The sequence below is a fragment of the Eublepharis macularius genome, chromosome 5 (assembly GCF_028583425.1).
Source record: "Eublepharis macularius isolate TG4126 chromosome 5, MPM_Emac_v1.0, whole genome shotgun sequence".
Lineage (NCBI taxonomy): Eukaryota > Metazoa > Chordata > Lepidosauria > Squamata > Eublepharidae > Eublepharis > Eublepharis macularius.
This window is the reverse complement of record NC_072794.1, coordinates 164,293,959-164,309,160: the sequence shown is the minus strand read 5'-3', so window position 1 is coordinate 164,309,160 and position 15,202 is coordinate 164,293,959. Positions and strand designations below refer to the sequence as shown.

General features: G+C 48.8%; 1 protein-coding gene across 1 annotated transcript in view; it reads left to right on the top strand.

Annotated features, from left to right (window-relative positions):
- The first annotated feature begins 2,672 nt into the window (after positions 1-2,672).
- The window catches only part of NKAIN4 (sodium/potassium transporting ATPase interacting 4), a 146,519-nt gene continuing 133,989 nt past the window's right edge, over positions 2,673-15,202 (top strand). Inside the window, exon 1 of the mRNA XM_054980545.1 lies at positions 2,673-2,764. Coding sequence (XP_054836520.1) covers positions 2,711-2,764 — 54 coding nt within the window. The 5' untranslated portion in view covers positions 2,673-2,710. The remainder of the gene's footprint in view (positions 2,765-15,202) is intronic.

Below are 15,202 nucleotides of genomic sequence, written 5' to 3'. Positions count from 1 at the left end.
GCCTGACTGGTTGTGAACTTAATTCCTTTTTCCTGTAACAGTTCCCATTGTTGCATAGGTGTTTGCTCTCCGAAGGTCTGCATCCATTTAACTGTATGTTTTTTCACTTGTTCTTCTGTTTCCAACTAAAGTAATATCGATGGTTGTTGGGGGTTTTCCGGGCTGTATTGCCGTGGTCTTGGCATTGTAGTTCCTGACGTTTCGCCAGCAGCTGTGGCTGGCATCTTCAGAGGTGTAGCACCAAAAGCACTTTTGGTGCTACACCTCTGAAGATGCCAGCCACAGCTGCTGGCGAAACGTCAGGAACTACAATGCCAAGACCACGGCAATACAGCCCGGAAAACCCCCAACAACCATCGTTCTCCGGCCGTGAAAGCCTTCGACAATAAAGTAATATCAATCGTAATAAATGATCTGTTTGTTTTATAATCAGCTGTTCAAACTTAGTCATAGCTGCAAGAGCTCCACCTTCCATGTTGATACTGTTCTTAATCTCGAGACTGATTGATAATATGGTAACCCTTGACTGTTAATTCCTTCATCCCTTACATCTTGCTAGGACTTGAGTTTCCCCTGAGCATTTACCATATTTCCGTGCATTAAAAAACCACTTCTATTTCTCACTCAGAAGTAATCCGAGTGAGAAACAGTTTAACTGGAGTTTAACCATGGAGGTTAACTGGAACCCAATCCTATACAAATTTACTGCAGAGATAAGTCCCACCAATTTCAGTTGCCGCTGCTAGGTTTATAAAATGTTACCTTGTTGTGGGAAAAGTAGATAGAAATCCCCCCCTCCTTCTTCCATAATACTAGGGGCCATCCGATGAAGTTACTGGGCAGTAGAGTCAAAATGGAGAAAAGGAATCATTTCTTTACTCATTGGGGACGGAAGGCGGCAAGGTATAGCCCAGTCTCGTCAGGTCTCGGAAGCTAGGCAGGATTGATGCTTGGATGGGAGACCACCAAGAGAGACTCTGCAGAAGAAGGCACGGGCAAACCGCCTCTGCTTCTCACTTGCCCTGAAAGCTCCTTGCTGGGGTCGCCATAAGTTGGGTGTGACTTCAGGGCACTTTACATACACTGTACTCAATGAGTAACTAAACGGTGGGATTCTCTGACAATGGGGGTAGTGATGGCCCAAGCATAGATGGCATCAAGAGGTAGTTAGACAGAATCATGGAGGCAGGGCTTTTTTTTAGGGGGAATGCGGGGGAACGGAGTTCCGGAACCTCTTGAAAATGGTCACATGGCTGGTGGCCCTGCCCACTGATCTCCAGACAGAGGGGAGTTTTAGATTGCCCTCCACGCCGCTCAGCGGCATGAAGGGCAATCTAAACTCCCCTCTGTCTGGAGATCAGGGGGTGGGGCCACCAGCCATGTGACCATTTTCACCAAGGGCAATTTAAACTTTAAAAAACTCCCCCCTTGTTCCAGCTGACTCAAAGTGACATCATTGTGCAGTCTTGAGTTCCATCAAGAAGGGTAGCCATGTTAGTCTGTCTGTAGCAGTAGGAAAGAGCAAGAGTCCAGTAGCACCTATAAGACTAACAAAATTTATTATAGGGTATGAGCTTTTGTGAGTCACAGCTCACTTCTTCAGATATAGGTATCACGTATCTTCAGGTATCTGACTACTAATCAGTTACAGCTTACTTCTTCAGATATAGGCAGGGCTTTTTTTCAGCGGGAACACGGAACGGAGTTCCGGCACCTTTTAAAAATGGTCACATGGCCGGTGGCCCCATCCCCTGATCTCCAGGCAGAAGGGAGTTTAGATTGCCCTCCGCGCTGCTGAGCGGCACGGAGGGCAATCTAAACCCCCCTCTGTCTGGAGATCAGGGGGCGGGGCCACCAGCCATGTGACCATTTTCGCCAAGGGCAATTTAAACTTTAACCCCCCCCCTTGTTCCAGCTGACCCAAAGTGACATCCTTGTGAAGTCTTGAGTTCCACCCCTGAGTTCCACCACCTCTTTTCCCAGAAAAAAAAACCCCTGGATATACGTATCACATATCTTCAAGTATCTGACTGTACTAATCAGATACCTGAAGACACATGATACCGGAAGAAGTGAGCTGTGACGCACAAAAGCTCATACCCTATAATAAATTTTGTTAGTCTCATAGGTGCTATTACCTTGATCTTGATCTCGTCAGATCTCAGAAGCTAAGCAGGGTCGACCTTGGTTAGTAATTGGATGGGAGACCTCCCACGAAGACAAGGGTTGCAGAGGCAGGCGAACCCCGCCATAAGTTAGCTATGACTTGAGGGCACCACACACACACACACACACACACACACACAGAGGCATAGGTGCTACCGGTCTCTTGCTCTTTCCTAGATTTCCAGGGATCGAGTCAGGAATCTCAGCCCTTAGGAAGGGGGAGGCCCTCTGGCGAGCGTTGCCCTTTTAAGAGCTGCTCCCCCCGTCTCCCCCCACCAGCCACCCAGCCAAGGTAGAGCTTTCCTAGAGGGGGCTTTCGCACAAAGCGCCAGCAGCGGCAGCTGTTCGCCGAGCTCCGCCCTCCCCGAGGAGAGCCAGCGAGAGAGGCGCGCAAGGGCTCCGCTCCCGGGGCTGGGCGAGCCTCTGACCCGCTCCGAGCGCGGCTGAAGTTGGCGATGGTGGAGGGCTGAGCGCAGCGCAGCGGATCCGGGCTGTGGGGCGAGCGGCTGGGGGCCTGGCCAGGTCCCGGCGGGGCTCGGGGACGATGGGATGTTGCACCGGCCGCTGCACTTTGATTTGCCTCTGCACTTTACAGCTGGTAAGTGGAGCGCGGCGCTCGCCTCCCCGCCGAGAGAAATCGCCCGGCGCAGCCCTCCAGCCCTGGGATCCCGCGGGGAGCGGAGTTTGGGCTCCCGGCGCCCTTTGTGCGGTCCCATTCCCGCGTGCGTTCGGGGTAGTGCTGCTGGAAAGTGCCATCAAGTCATAGCCGGCTTATGGCGCCCCCCCCCGCTGGGATTTTCAAGGCCATTTCTTTATTTTGTTTATTTATGGCATTTGCAAGAGGGTGGCTTGCCATTGCCTGCAACCCTGGTCTTCTTTGGACGTCTCCCATCCGATTACTAACCAAAGCTGACCCTGCTTAGCTTGCCGAAATCTGAGCTTGCCAGGTTAGGGCTAGATAGATAATGGTGGTGGCGAAGAGTGCTGTTAAGTCATAGCTGACTTATGGCGACCCCTGGTGGGGTTTTCATGGCAAGAGACTAACAGAGGTGGTTTGGGTTAGCCTGCCTCTGCAACCCTGGTCTTCTTTGGAGGTCTCCCACCCAATTACTAACCAAGGCTGATCCTGCTTAGCTTTTGAGATCTAACCAGATCACGCTTGCCTGGGCTATCCAGGTCGGGCGTTCTTGATAGCTGCTTGAATTTCCATTCTGCCCAGTCTGCGAGGTTTGGGGCTGCGGAGTGGGGTGGGAGGACGTGTCTGTCTTCTTCTGCTAATGAAAGCATTGCAGCTAGGACCCCCCCTCCCCTTGTCTGAGCTACACTGTCCATATAGACCAGAAAATCTGCAGGTTTTGTGCAGCGCCTTGCACACTCTAGGTATCTGTGGTCATGGGAAACCAGCCGGGTCAAAAAAAAAACCCTCCCTGAATTTCTCCCCTGTTGCTGGAATGGCGCTAAGCAGTCCACTTCGCAGGCAGCCTAGAATTAATTCCAGCCCCGATTTGGAGTTATCCAAATTTGTGGCATGGACTGGAATGCTTGTTCCTCCCATAGGGCACAGGTCACGATTGTTTCAAAAGGATTAGTTTCCCCTTAATGTGCTTTTAAGCCACTTTTTAATATTCCCCATAGGAGCTGTTAAAAAGCAGACCAGGCATGGATCTCTGCCCCCAACTCTTTCCTAGACATGTGCCTAGGTAGTGATGGTGATTGTGGGTGTCTCTCTTACTGCAGATGAATTCATCCTGATTTTAAAACTGTGATGTTGTGCATACAGTCTAGCTCAAAAAGCCCTTCTCGCCACACTTTAACTCCCTGATTGTTTGAACTGCTGTTAAAATGTTCCAAAGGCCAGAAAATCCCTATATCCAATTTGAGCATAGACCTTTGGAAATCAGCACGATAACCTCTTGCACTAGGGTTTCCCTTTATCTCCTGCTTTCCGGCTATTAATAAAACATTAAATACCCCCCCTCCCCCAGTAACAATAAAATAATAAAACTCCGTTGCAAAAATCAGCCAGGTGGAATCCATGAAACAAGTGAGTTGACAGCTATTCCCTACGGGGATCCCAATCAGTCAAATGGAGCTTCCCAGCTCTCCTGACTCCTGGAGAAATTCCAGGTTTTAATTAATATATATCTATAGAAACAAAGACATATTCAAGCCTTTTTTGGGTTGTCTCAAATTTTGACAGCTGTGCCCAAACTTCAAAGGGTCTCCAGGCCTTTTGGTGTATGGAGAGAGCTTTTGTCTGCTTCCTTATCAGAGGGGGGGAAAGTCAATTTATTGCAGGGGAAACAATACATTCTTCCTCATAGGAAATGGTGGAGCCAGCAACCCAAAAGTCCCCAAGCAAAAGGTAGATTGTTACCACACACATACACAAACACGCACACACCCCTGTGTGAGATTTCTCATACCCCTTTTCTTCCTGCTTGAACTTTGTGATCGTTACTTATGCATTTAACTTTTCTTGGGGGTTGGACTAGATGACCCTAGAGGTCCCTTCCAACCCTATGGTTCTATGATTCTTGGTGTCTTCTACATTTTAAACTAGGAGGGTCCTTTTACACCAGGTAGTGGGTTTGTCTGGGAGGTAGAAGGAGCAGCTTGGTTATTCGTCTTGATCTGGAAACCGAGGGGGAAATTGACTAGTCAGCTCTTTCTTCAAGAAGAGAGCAGTTAAAGTTCCAAGCACAGGCCTTGAACGACTCATGATGTGAGAACGGCCAAGGGTCGTAATTTATATGGAGTGTATATAAGGCTCTATTGAGTGCGCTAATTCGTTTCCCCCCTGCACAGCATGCGCAGAGCCAATGGGATCTTTGCCAGTTTCAGACAAATAGCTCAAAACATTCTCAGCCTACCGGATTTAGAAGTGCATTGGAAGGGCTGGGGGACAAAACAAATTCCGGTCCGAACTGGGACAAGGGCTGGCAGCTTTGTTTCGAAAGAAGGCTTTCCCCTCTAGGCGGTCCACATATTTGCTGGCGCAGGTCAGTGATAAACAAAGGTTTGGCTGTTTGATGCTTTTTTTGCTTTTCGCTGGAGGTTCCCCTACATGTCAATTTTTAATGGGTGCCAGGGTCTTTCTCGCCTTAAAAGGGCAACATCCGAGCTGGGCTTTTGTTTTCCTCATATAAACCTATACTTCATCCCCCAAACTTGCTTCATTCATGGATCTTGCTTAGGAATACCTTGTGATGAACATTATATGTGCTATTATTTGTAAGAAATATTCCAGCTAAAGGGAAGACCCCTGGCATTAAAATGGATTGATTAAATGTTAGCTATGGCAGAAATTTATCTAGTGGGAATGGGAGCAGGCTGAGCTATTTATCATCCCAGGACACTACCAGTTCTTTTGAAAAACATAACAATGGTGCAGAATTTGAGAGGTGGAAATGTGAGGCTGTGTGTATGTAATCACGTGTCTCACTGGAGGAAATTTGCTGTTCGGATCAAGAGGTCCATTTGTATTTATGCCATAGGAAAGGAGGCCTTTGCCGTTAAAAAACCTGCATTCGGGTTCAGTAGCACATTAAAGATCAACTAGATTTCTGGAGAATGGGAGTTCAGACTCTTGAAATCTCCTATCCCGAAAATCTAGTTGGTCTTTAAGGTGCTACTGGGTCTAAATCTTGCTTTTCTACTGCAGGCCAACACGCCTACCCCCCTGCAAAACCTTGTATATTTACCATGGGCCAACTCACCATTTAAATATTATAATTGCCTCTTGTCCCTCATTGTGCATAGTAGCATCACTTGGTTCTTCTCTCATTCCTTCCCCATCCCCCCAGTAACTGCTGTAGCTGGTCTTCACTTTTGACAAGCGTGGGAGTTCTTTGGTATCCAAGATACTCAGACAAAGAACCTCGAGTATTTTTTTTAAAGAGACTCTCTTCTCCGCAGAATCAGTTTGCTCTTTTTTTGCCCCCCCCCCCAAGCCAGTTTGAGATGCCATTTCCTTAGAGACCGCCTACATCATTTGCCTTGGAGAAGAAGAGAAGGTCAAAGATGCAAAGTTTGGGGACGTCCAACGCATTCTCTCTCTCTCTACACACGCACATACCCTTCTCCCTGAAGAATGAGATCATAAGTGATTGGCCAAACTCCCAGTAAGTTACTGGGCGAAGCAGTGAGATTTGGTGTCTTTCCAAGCACTCTGGTTGCTGTCTGACATCATCTTCCTGGCCGATGGAACCCCGGGAGTTGAATTCTGCACAAGCTGGGCCAGATGAATTATTAAATGGAAGGAGCAATACAATGTCCGAGCCCGTTCATCAGTTGTCGGGAGCTGACCCTTTTCTTCTTCTTCTCCGTATCTGTTGCACTGGGTACTTTGAACCCTCTCCCTTTGTTCCTCTCTCCCATGAGAACAATTTAAAATCACTTGAGGGGGAGGGAGATATTTCAAAGGGCTGCTAAGCAACACTGTCTTACGGTTCAGGTATCTTCTTTAGCATGCAAAGCGGATAAATCCTGTCTCCCTCCTGCCTGGCGGTAGACTTGGGAGGAGCCCGTTCCTGGACTCGTGATTCTTCCCCTATGGATTTTTCTCTCCTTTCGAAAAACTTTGCATTAGTGCTGTAGGAGACTCTGGTATAGTGGTGAAGAGCCAGAGGTGTGATCCAGTAAAAAGTTCATCTCTCATCTCTGCCTTGAGTTCTGGCTGAATGCAAACTGCTCACTCTTGGCTTCCTACATGCAAAATGGAGGTAATAGGACTAACAGAGCAATCCTATGCAGAGTTCCTACAGTCTAAGCCTATTGAAATCAATTAGCTTAGACCAGCATAACTCTTCATAGGATTACGTAGCACACCTACCTTTTGTCAAAAAGATCACAGAAACAATGCATGTGGATTCCTTTAGGCGCTCAAAAGCAATCTCTAGATGTTAACTGTTGTTAAAACTATTTGTTAAACGCATCACACTTATAATTTGCAAATGTATTTTGCGATTTCTGCCTTCTGTAAGATCATTCCCATGTTGTTTATAATAGGATATTGAGGCTTGGAGAACCAGAGTGGCAACATGCTGTGAGGGGCCATGGCTCATTGGTAGAGCATCTTCTTGCAGAAGTTCCCAGGTTCAATTCCGAGTTTCATCAGTTCAAAGGATGACGTAGTAGGTGTGATGTGAAAGGCCCCTACCGGAGACCATGGCCAGTCACTGACAGTCTGAGTGGACAATTCTGACCTTGATGGACCAAGGGTCTGATTCGGTATAAGGCAGCATCAGGTGTCCATGTGACCACGGCAGATATGGCACTCACAGCCGCATCTCCCGGGGCCAGGACTTTACAGACTAGCACTGCCAACAGGAGGAAAATGTCTTGTCCCTTTAGAAGAGGCCTAATAGGTGGAAATGGGCAGTTGAAGCTTTTGTGAGAGGTAAAGAACATCACTTGGCATTTGCTGCACTCCAAAATGATATCAGTGAGAGTCAGTTCGGTGTAGTGCTTAAGAGCAGCAGGACTCTAATCTGGAGAGCCAGGTTTGATTCCCCACTCCTCTGCTTGAAGCCAGCTGGGTGACCTTGGGTCCGTCACAGCTCTCTCAGAGCTTTCTCAGCCTCACCCACCTCACAGGGTGATTGTCGTGAGGATAATAATAACACACTTTGTAAACCACTCTGAGTGGGTGTTGTCCTGAAGGGCGGTATATATATCAAATGTTATTATTATAATTATTATTATAAAGAGACAGCTAGAGGGACTGGCAACCCTAAACACAACCAGTTCAAGTTTCTCACTACCAAATCTCTGCCTGGCTGGACTTATAACATTGGTAGTGAGGTAGTAAGGAGAACTTGTCATTTAGTCCTGGAGCCCATAGAAGGACAAATAGTCCTTCCTCCAGGCCAGATTGGCCAGGGATCCAGAAGGTTTTTTGCCTTCCTCTAGGCACAGATTGCCCTGACCTGGACAGCCCAGGTGAGCCTGATCTCATCAGATCTCAGAAGCTAAGCAGGGTTGGCCTTGGTTAGTAATTGGATGGGAGGCCTCCAACGAAGACCAGGGTTGCAGAGGCAGGCCATGGCAAACCACCTCAGTTAGTCTCTTGCCATGAAAACCTCACCAGGGGTCGCCATAAGTAAGCTGTGACTTGAGGGCACTCTCTACCACCACCACTAGGCATAGAGTAAAGATCACTTTAGGCATATAGTAGGGAGTAGGGGAGGTAGCTGTGAATTTCCTACATTGTGCAAGGGGTGACCGTTGAAGTCCCTTCCAACTCTATGTTTCTATGAGCAGAACCACAAGTGACAAAAGGCACAGATTGGACACTTGTCAGCTTCCCTCAAGTTTTGATGGGAAATGTAGGCAGCTTGGCGGAATGTTGGACAAGTGACAGTTGAAAAGTCCATTGGACAGCAGTCAGAGAGCCAAGCTGCGAGACGCCTACATTTCCCATCAAAACTTGAGGGACGCTGACAAGTGTCCAACCTGTGTCAGGCGTCACTTGTGGTTCTGCTCTATGTTTCCTGGAGCATCTTGAAAACTAATATCAATATTGGCTGCTCTGACTGGCAGCTGTTCTCCAGGGTCTCAGGCAGAGGTCTTCCACATCATTTATTTCCAGTGGGGACCTTCTGCAGGCTGAGTAGCGAGGGGCAGCCCCTCCTCTTTGTCCATCCTTTGGAACTCCTTTACGAAAGAAGCCCCTGAGGCTTGTGATACAGCATACATATTTTAGAAATGGATCAGTGATTTTTTAGGGCTTTCAGGGGGGAAACAAAACCACCGGCGCTGACAAAATATCATCATGTTGAGTGCCTGTGGCAAAGGCTTGGTTTATTCTGCAGGGACGGGAAAGCACACCTTTCAGTACTCCACAAGTGAAAACAGAGATTCCCCGCCCCCTTCCATACTGAGGACGCCCGAGTTCTTACCTTGAAGGCCACTTGTTGATACTGATGGTCAGTACTTGTTTTGTTTTTTAAAAAAACATGTGTGTATTATGTGCCATCAAGTTGCCTCCGATCTATGGTGACTCTATGAATGAAGGACCTCCAAAACGTCCTATCGTTAACAGACTTGCTCAGATCCTGCAAACTGGAGGATGTAGCATCCTTTATTGAGTCTAGTAGAGTTAGCCGTGTTAGTATGTAGTTGCAAAATAGTCCAGTAACACCTTTAAGACTAACCAACTTTATTGTAGCATAAGCTTTCGAGAACCACAGCTCTCTTTGATGCATCTGATGAAGAGAGCTGTCGTTTTTGAAAGCTTATGCTACAATAAAGTGGATTAGTCTTAAAGGTGCTACTGGTCTCTTTACTTTATTGAGTCCAACCGTCTTGTTTTAAGTCTTCCTCTTTTCCTACTGCCTTCCATGTTTCCTAGCATTATTGTCTTTTTCCGGTGAGTCTTGTCTTCTCATGATGTGGCCAAAGTAAGGTTGCCTCAGTTGTGTCATTAATAGTAATAATAAGAATGACATTCGATTTATATACCACCCTTCAAGGCAACTTAACACCCACTCAGGGCAGTTTACAAAGTAAGTTATTATAGTTCCCCACAACAATCACCCTGTGAGGTGGATGTTGCTGAGAGAGCTGTGACTGACCCAAGGTCACCCAGCTGCCTTCAAGTGAATGAGTGGGGAATCAAACCTGGTTCTCCAGATTAGAGTCCTGCTGCTCTTAACCACTGCATCAAACTGGCTCTCATTTTGGCTTCTAGGGAAGATACTGGTACTCATATATACATGGTGATGGAGAGTGCCCTCAAGTCACAGCTGACTTATGGCGACCCCTAGTGGAGTTTTCATGGCAAGAGACTAACAGAGGTGGTTTGCCGTTGCCTGCCTCTGCAACCCTGGTCTTTGTAGGAAGTCTCCCATCCAATTACTAACCAAGGCCAACCCCGCTTAGCTTCTGAGATCTGACGCGATCAGGCTCACCTGGGCTATCCAGGTCAGGGCAAAATGAAATCCTGCCCTCAAGTCAGAATTGACTTGTGGTGAAAACTCCTGGTGGAGTTTTCATGACAATAGACTAACAGAGGTGGTTTGCCATTGCCTGCCTCTGCAATGCTGGTTTTCCTTGGAGGTCTCCCATCCAATTACTAACCAAGGCCAATCCTGCTAAGTCTTTGAGAGCTGATGAGATCAGGCTCATCTGTGCTATCCAAGTCAGGGCATACATATGGTAGTGGTACTCATATATATGGTTGCATGGTTTTCCACCAGTTCCCCCCTTGGGAGATCCTCCGAAGAGGTGCCGGTTCTTAATACCAGAAAGTACCACTGCAAAAAAGCCCTGTTGATGTATGACTATGTGCTACACGTTGTTTGTTTATATGCACATGTGAATTAGATTACAGCCGTGAAGCTACACCTTTGAGTGGCAATGCAGTAGACAGATGCATCCTGGCTTTTGACATCTGCGTGTATCAACACTAAAGTATTAGGTATTTTTATTTACTTCGGTTATACCCTGCTTTTCTCCCCAGTGGGAACCCTAAGTGACTAAGGAAAATTCTCCTCTTCTCCATTTTATCTTTTCATCAACCCTGTGAGGTAGGTTGGGCTGAGAGCATGGGACTGGTTGAAGGTCACCCAGCCAGCGTGCCTGGCAGAGTGGGGATCCTGGCAGGCCTGGGTCTCCCAGATCCTAGGCTGCAACTCTAACCGCTACAAACACTCTGCCATGCAGGGTGTAGCTGGCTCAGGCAGTTATCCTTGATGAGTGTACTAAATAAAGAATCAAACTGAGTAGGTGGGAACCTGGCAGCCTGCCCTCCACGTCTGCACAGGGCTTCCCCTTTGCCAATTTTGAAGTATATTTCTCAAACACCGATGAGAGTTCAATGGCTTTTTTGCTCTCAAAACTCATAGCCTGGAAATCTAGTTGGTTTTTAAGGTGCTAGGGCCGCAGTGAGGATTGCCAGCATTGGGGGGCAGCTCCAGGGCTGTTGCTGCCCCCCTTAGCACTCATGCGCATGCACAAAGTGCACGCGCGCACCCGGACTGCACGATGACATCATTGTGCATGATGTCATCATGCAGGGCATGCCACTGCGAGCCAGCTGTCTCATCAGCATAGCAGGCAGCTGAGGCAGTGTGCAGGTGGCCTCTCAGCCCTCCTGCTCAGTTGCCCTGCACGCCGCCCCAGCTGCCTGCTGAGCCTGGCCCTCAGCAGCTGCTCCAGGCCAGGAGTGTGCACTGGCAGTGGCGGCAGCATGGGGCAATTGAGCGGGAGGGCTTGGAGGCTGCCCACTCAATTGCCCCACACTGCCACGACCAGCGCGTGCTCCTGGCTGCGGGCCAGGTGCAGCTGTTGCCATGGCAGGCAGCCAATGTGGTGTGCGGGCAGCCTCCCAGCCCTCCTGCTCAGCCACCAGCACTGCCACCACCCGCTCCATGGCATGTGCTCTTGGCCGGCAGTCGTGCCTGGCATCCCCTCTTTGTCGGCGCTGGGGGCAGGCGACCCCCTGCCCCCGTAGATCCAGCCCTGGATACTGAACCCGAATCTTGCTCTTCTACGACATACCAACACAGCTACCCACCTAGGACTGCCATTCCCCTGTTGGAGGCAGGGATCCCCCACGCCCACCCTCCATCCCCTGCCACCACTCACTCAGCTGGCAGGAGGGCAAGGCAAGGGAAGAGGCCGGCCAGGTGCACTCCCAGGGCGGTGCCACAATGCCACTCCTGAGACAACATCATTGCATCGCCCCGAGAGGGCGCGTGAACTTTGCAGCGGGCTGACTTGGGCCCCAAACCGGCCCACTGAGAAGCAGCTGCATACTCCTGGGGTGGCCTGATGACGTCACTTCCCAGAGAGGACAAGTAAGGTGAGTGCCGGGTCCCCCTTCCCACCAGGAGGGTAAGGGGACCAGGCAACCCTGTGCCCACCTGAAACAGACTACACTTCTTAACATGTAGGGTCAGAGGTCCCCCAACCTGACTTTGATGAGGACAGGCAGATGTCTAGAGTGGAAGGGAATTTTTTTTCTAAGCCCTCAGGGCCCCAGATTGGATTTGGATCATAGTGTGGTAAAAGAAGGCACTTCAGCCTTTCCACGTGCCATTTTCCTGGCTCAAAATGTCCCCAGTGTGTAATTTGTCCCTTTGGAATAGGGTGCAAGTGTACACCCTATGGGCTACAAACAGCTCCCTGCCCCACCGCAGTGTAGTAAATAGCTCCCCTGAGCCTATATCAAGTGAGGAAAATAGCAGGGATAGAAGACGGAAATCCCTTTTATCCACCATCATTCCCAAGTCCTGTGTTCCAAATCTGAATTCAGACCCTGGGTGCTTGTGTGGCGGATCAGTCCTCCGTCAACTGGCACACCTGCTCTGCCTACCCCTCCATTGCCTATCCTGGCACCTGAAGGGGCAATCTCACTCCACTGCCTCAGGGTGTTGCTGCCACCACCAGTCTTCGGCTCTGGTTGGGAAGGACAGCCTCCTAGCCTCCTTCTGGCATCACTAAGAACCTGTCTCTGGGCTTCCCAGGAATCTTTGGGGCTCCCCTGGAGAGTTGGCAAGTACCTCTTTTATTACTTTTCTCCTACTCAGGACTTTCTGGACCTCCCTCCTAGCATTTCCAAGCAGTTTGGGGGAACTATGTGGCACAGAGGGACTTCGCGCCTTCAACAATCAAAGAATTTATTTAAAACTCATAACTGTTCTCAGGCATATCAGAAGTGAACGGAAGAAATAAAATAATGTTGACAAAAAGGGAGTTGCAAGGTTAGCAGAGCAAGCTGAGTTTTAAAAGAGATCGGACGGCTTTGTCAATTTCCCCTCTCTACGGAGCCTGGGAGATCCCTGCTCAAGAGGGCTTGTTAATTTCCTCTTTGCCTCTGGAAGGCTCTGTCAGTTTCACCTCCCCTTCTAGGAGGGGAAGAGGAAATAAACCCTCTGAGGAGATCTTTGCAGCTCTGTAGAGAGGGAAAATTCACACAGTCTTCCCATCTCTTTTAAAACTCAGCATCCTGGCTAACATTGTGACTCCCTTCACATGCTCCTATTCATGTAATTCATCTCTTGTAGCTTAGCTCTAAACTCATACCCTCTCTAGATGGTAGTAGGGGATGCACATTAATTCGTTACTTGGGGCTAAGCAGGACAAACATCCCTGTTCAGAATGGTCTCCCTCAGAGCGGAACTACAAGTGACAAAAGGCACAGGTTGGACACTTGTCAGCTTCCCTCAAGTTTTAATGGGAAATGTAGGCCTCCTGGTCTTGCAGCTTGGCTCTCTGACTGCTGTCCAATGGACTTTTCAACTGTCACTTGTCCAACATTCCGCCAAGCTGCCTACATTTCCCATCAAAACTTGAGGGAAGCTGACAAGTGTCCAACCTGTGTCTTTTGTCACTTGTAGTTCCTCTCTTACTCTCCGGCTCCAACCAACTCTCCCAACGATCAGTTCCCGCCCAGGAACTGGCCCCTTCCTCTGGCAGCCTTCTGGGGCAGATCTCATCACCTCGATGGATGACCTGTCCTCTCTAGGGAGTTGCCCTCAGATTATTGGTTAGGAACAGGAGGGGAGAGGAGGCTGAGAAGGAGATTAGGTCACAGTTTGATAGTCTCTTCCCATCCAGCCCACAGAAAGTTACACAGACACACAAGTTAGCTTTTCTCCACACTTGGAAAATAAGTACCCACTTCCCCTCTTGACATCTGACTGTTGGTGTCAAAGTTAGATTGGGGGAATATCAACCTTGTACCTTACACAGGGCTTTTTTTCAGCTGGAACGTGGTGGAACGGAGTTCCGGAACCTCTTGAAAATGGTCACATGGCTGGTGGCCCCGCCCCTGATCTCTAGACAGAGGGGCGCGGCGCAGAGGGCAATCTAAACTTCCCTCTGTCTGGAGATCAGGGGCGGGGCCACCAGCCATGTGACCATTTTCTCCGAGGGCAACCCACTGAGTTCCACCACCTCTTTCCCCAGAAAAAAAGCCCTGACCTTACAGCTCATAATGTGTTGTTCAGGCCTAAGAACGCCATCAGAATATGTTCCAGGTCCCAGCCCAGCCTCAGCTCATCCATCTGCCTTAAGAAACAGAGCCATCGGTCTCCACAAACTTTGTCCATAACACGGAGCTTTCGGATGCCAAGTGAAAACCTGGACATAATTTTGCTAACTGCTGTCAGAGTGCCCGGGCAGGCTAGTATCCAACACCATTTGCACCAATTAGCCTCAAGAATGAAATCTGGGGATGGAGCTGTCCCTTGAAACTAACCAGAGGGATGCAGCCAGATGCCGCATTCTTGTGTTTCGTTGTTTTCTTATTTTTTCCCCCCAGTTGTACACATTCTGGAAACTATAAGATCCTTGGCACCAATCCGCACTGACCTGGTTATATATCATTGGGGGATTTAGGAGACTGCTTTAAGATGAAGGGTGGGGCAACCCTGCAGGACTCAGGCACAAGCCAGCTCATTGCTGCTCAGGGTGGGGTGGAACGGTTGACGCATCAAGGCACAAGCTGGACCCTGGTGAGAACAGTCCTAATCTTAAAGGGCTTTGAATGAAATTGTGCCCTCAAGTCATAGCCGACATACAGCGAGTTTCATAGCAAGGGATTAACAGAGGTGGCTTGCCATTGCCTGCCTCTGCAGCCCTGGTCTTCATTGGAGGTTTCCCATCCAATTATTATACAAAGCCAACCCTGCTTAGCTTCTGAGATCTGATGAGATCAGGCTCACCAGGGCCATCCAGGTCAGGGCTTGAAGGGGCTTAGGGGATCATTAAACTGAAGCTGTAGGGCCTATGAGACAGATGTTGGGAGTGAGCCTAAGAAGGTCTACTCAGAAACAAGTCCTATTTTTTTAAATGGGACTTATTCGTGGAAGTATTCTTTGGGCTGCAGTTCACTTTTAGCATTTTTTTTCCTTCGTGAAGGAATACACGAGGTAGTGGTGGTGGTGGGCAAGTGCTATCAAGACATAGCTGACTTATGACAACTCCTGGTGGGGTTTTCAAGGGAAGAGACTAACAGAAGTGGTTTGTCTGCAACCCTGGTCTTCGTTGGAGGTCTCCCATCCAATTACTAACCAAGGCCAACCCT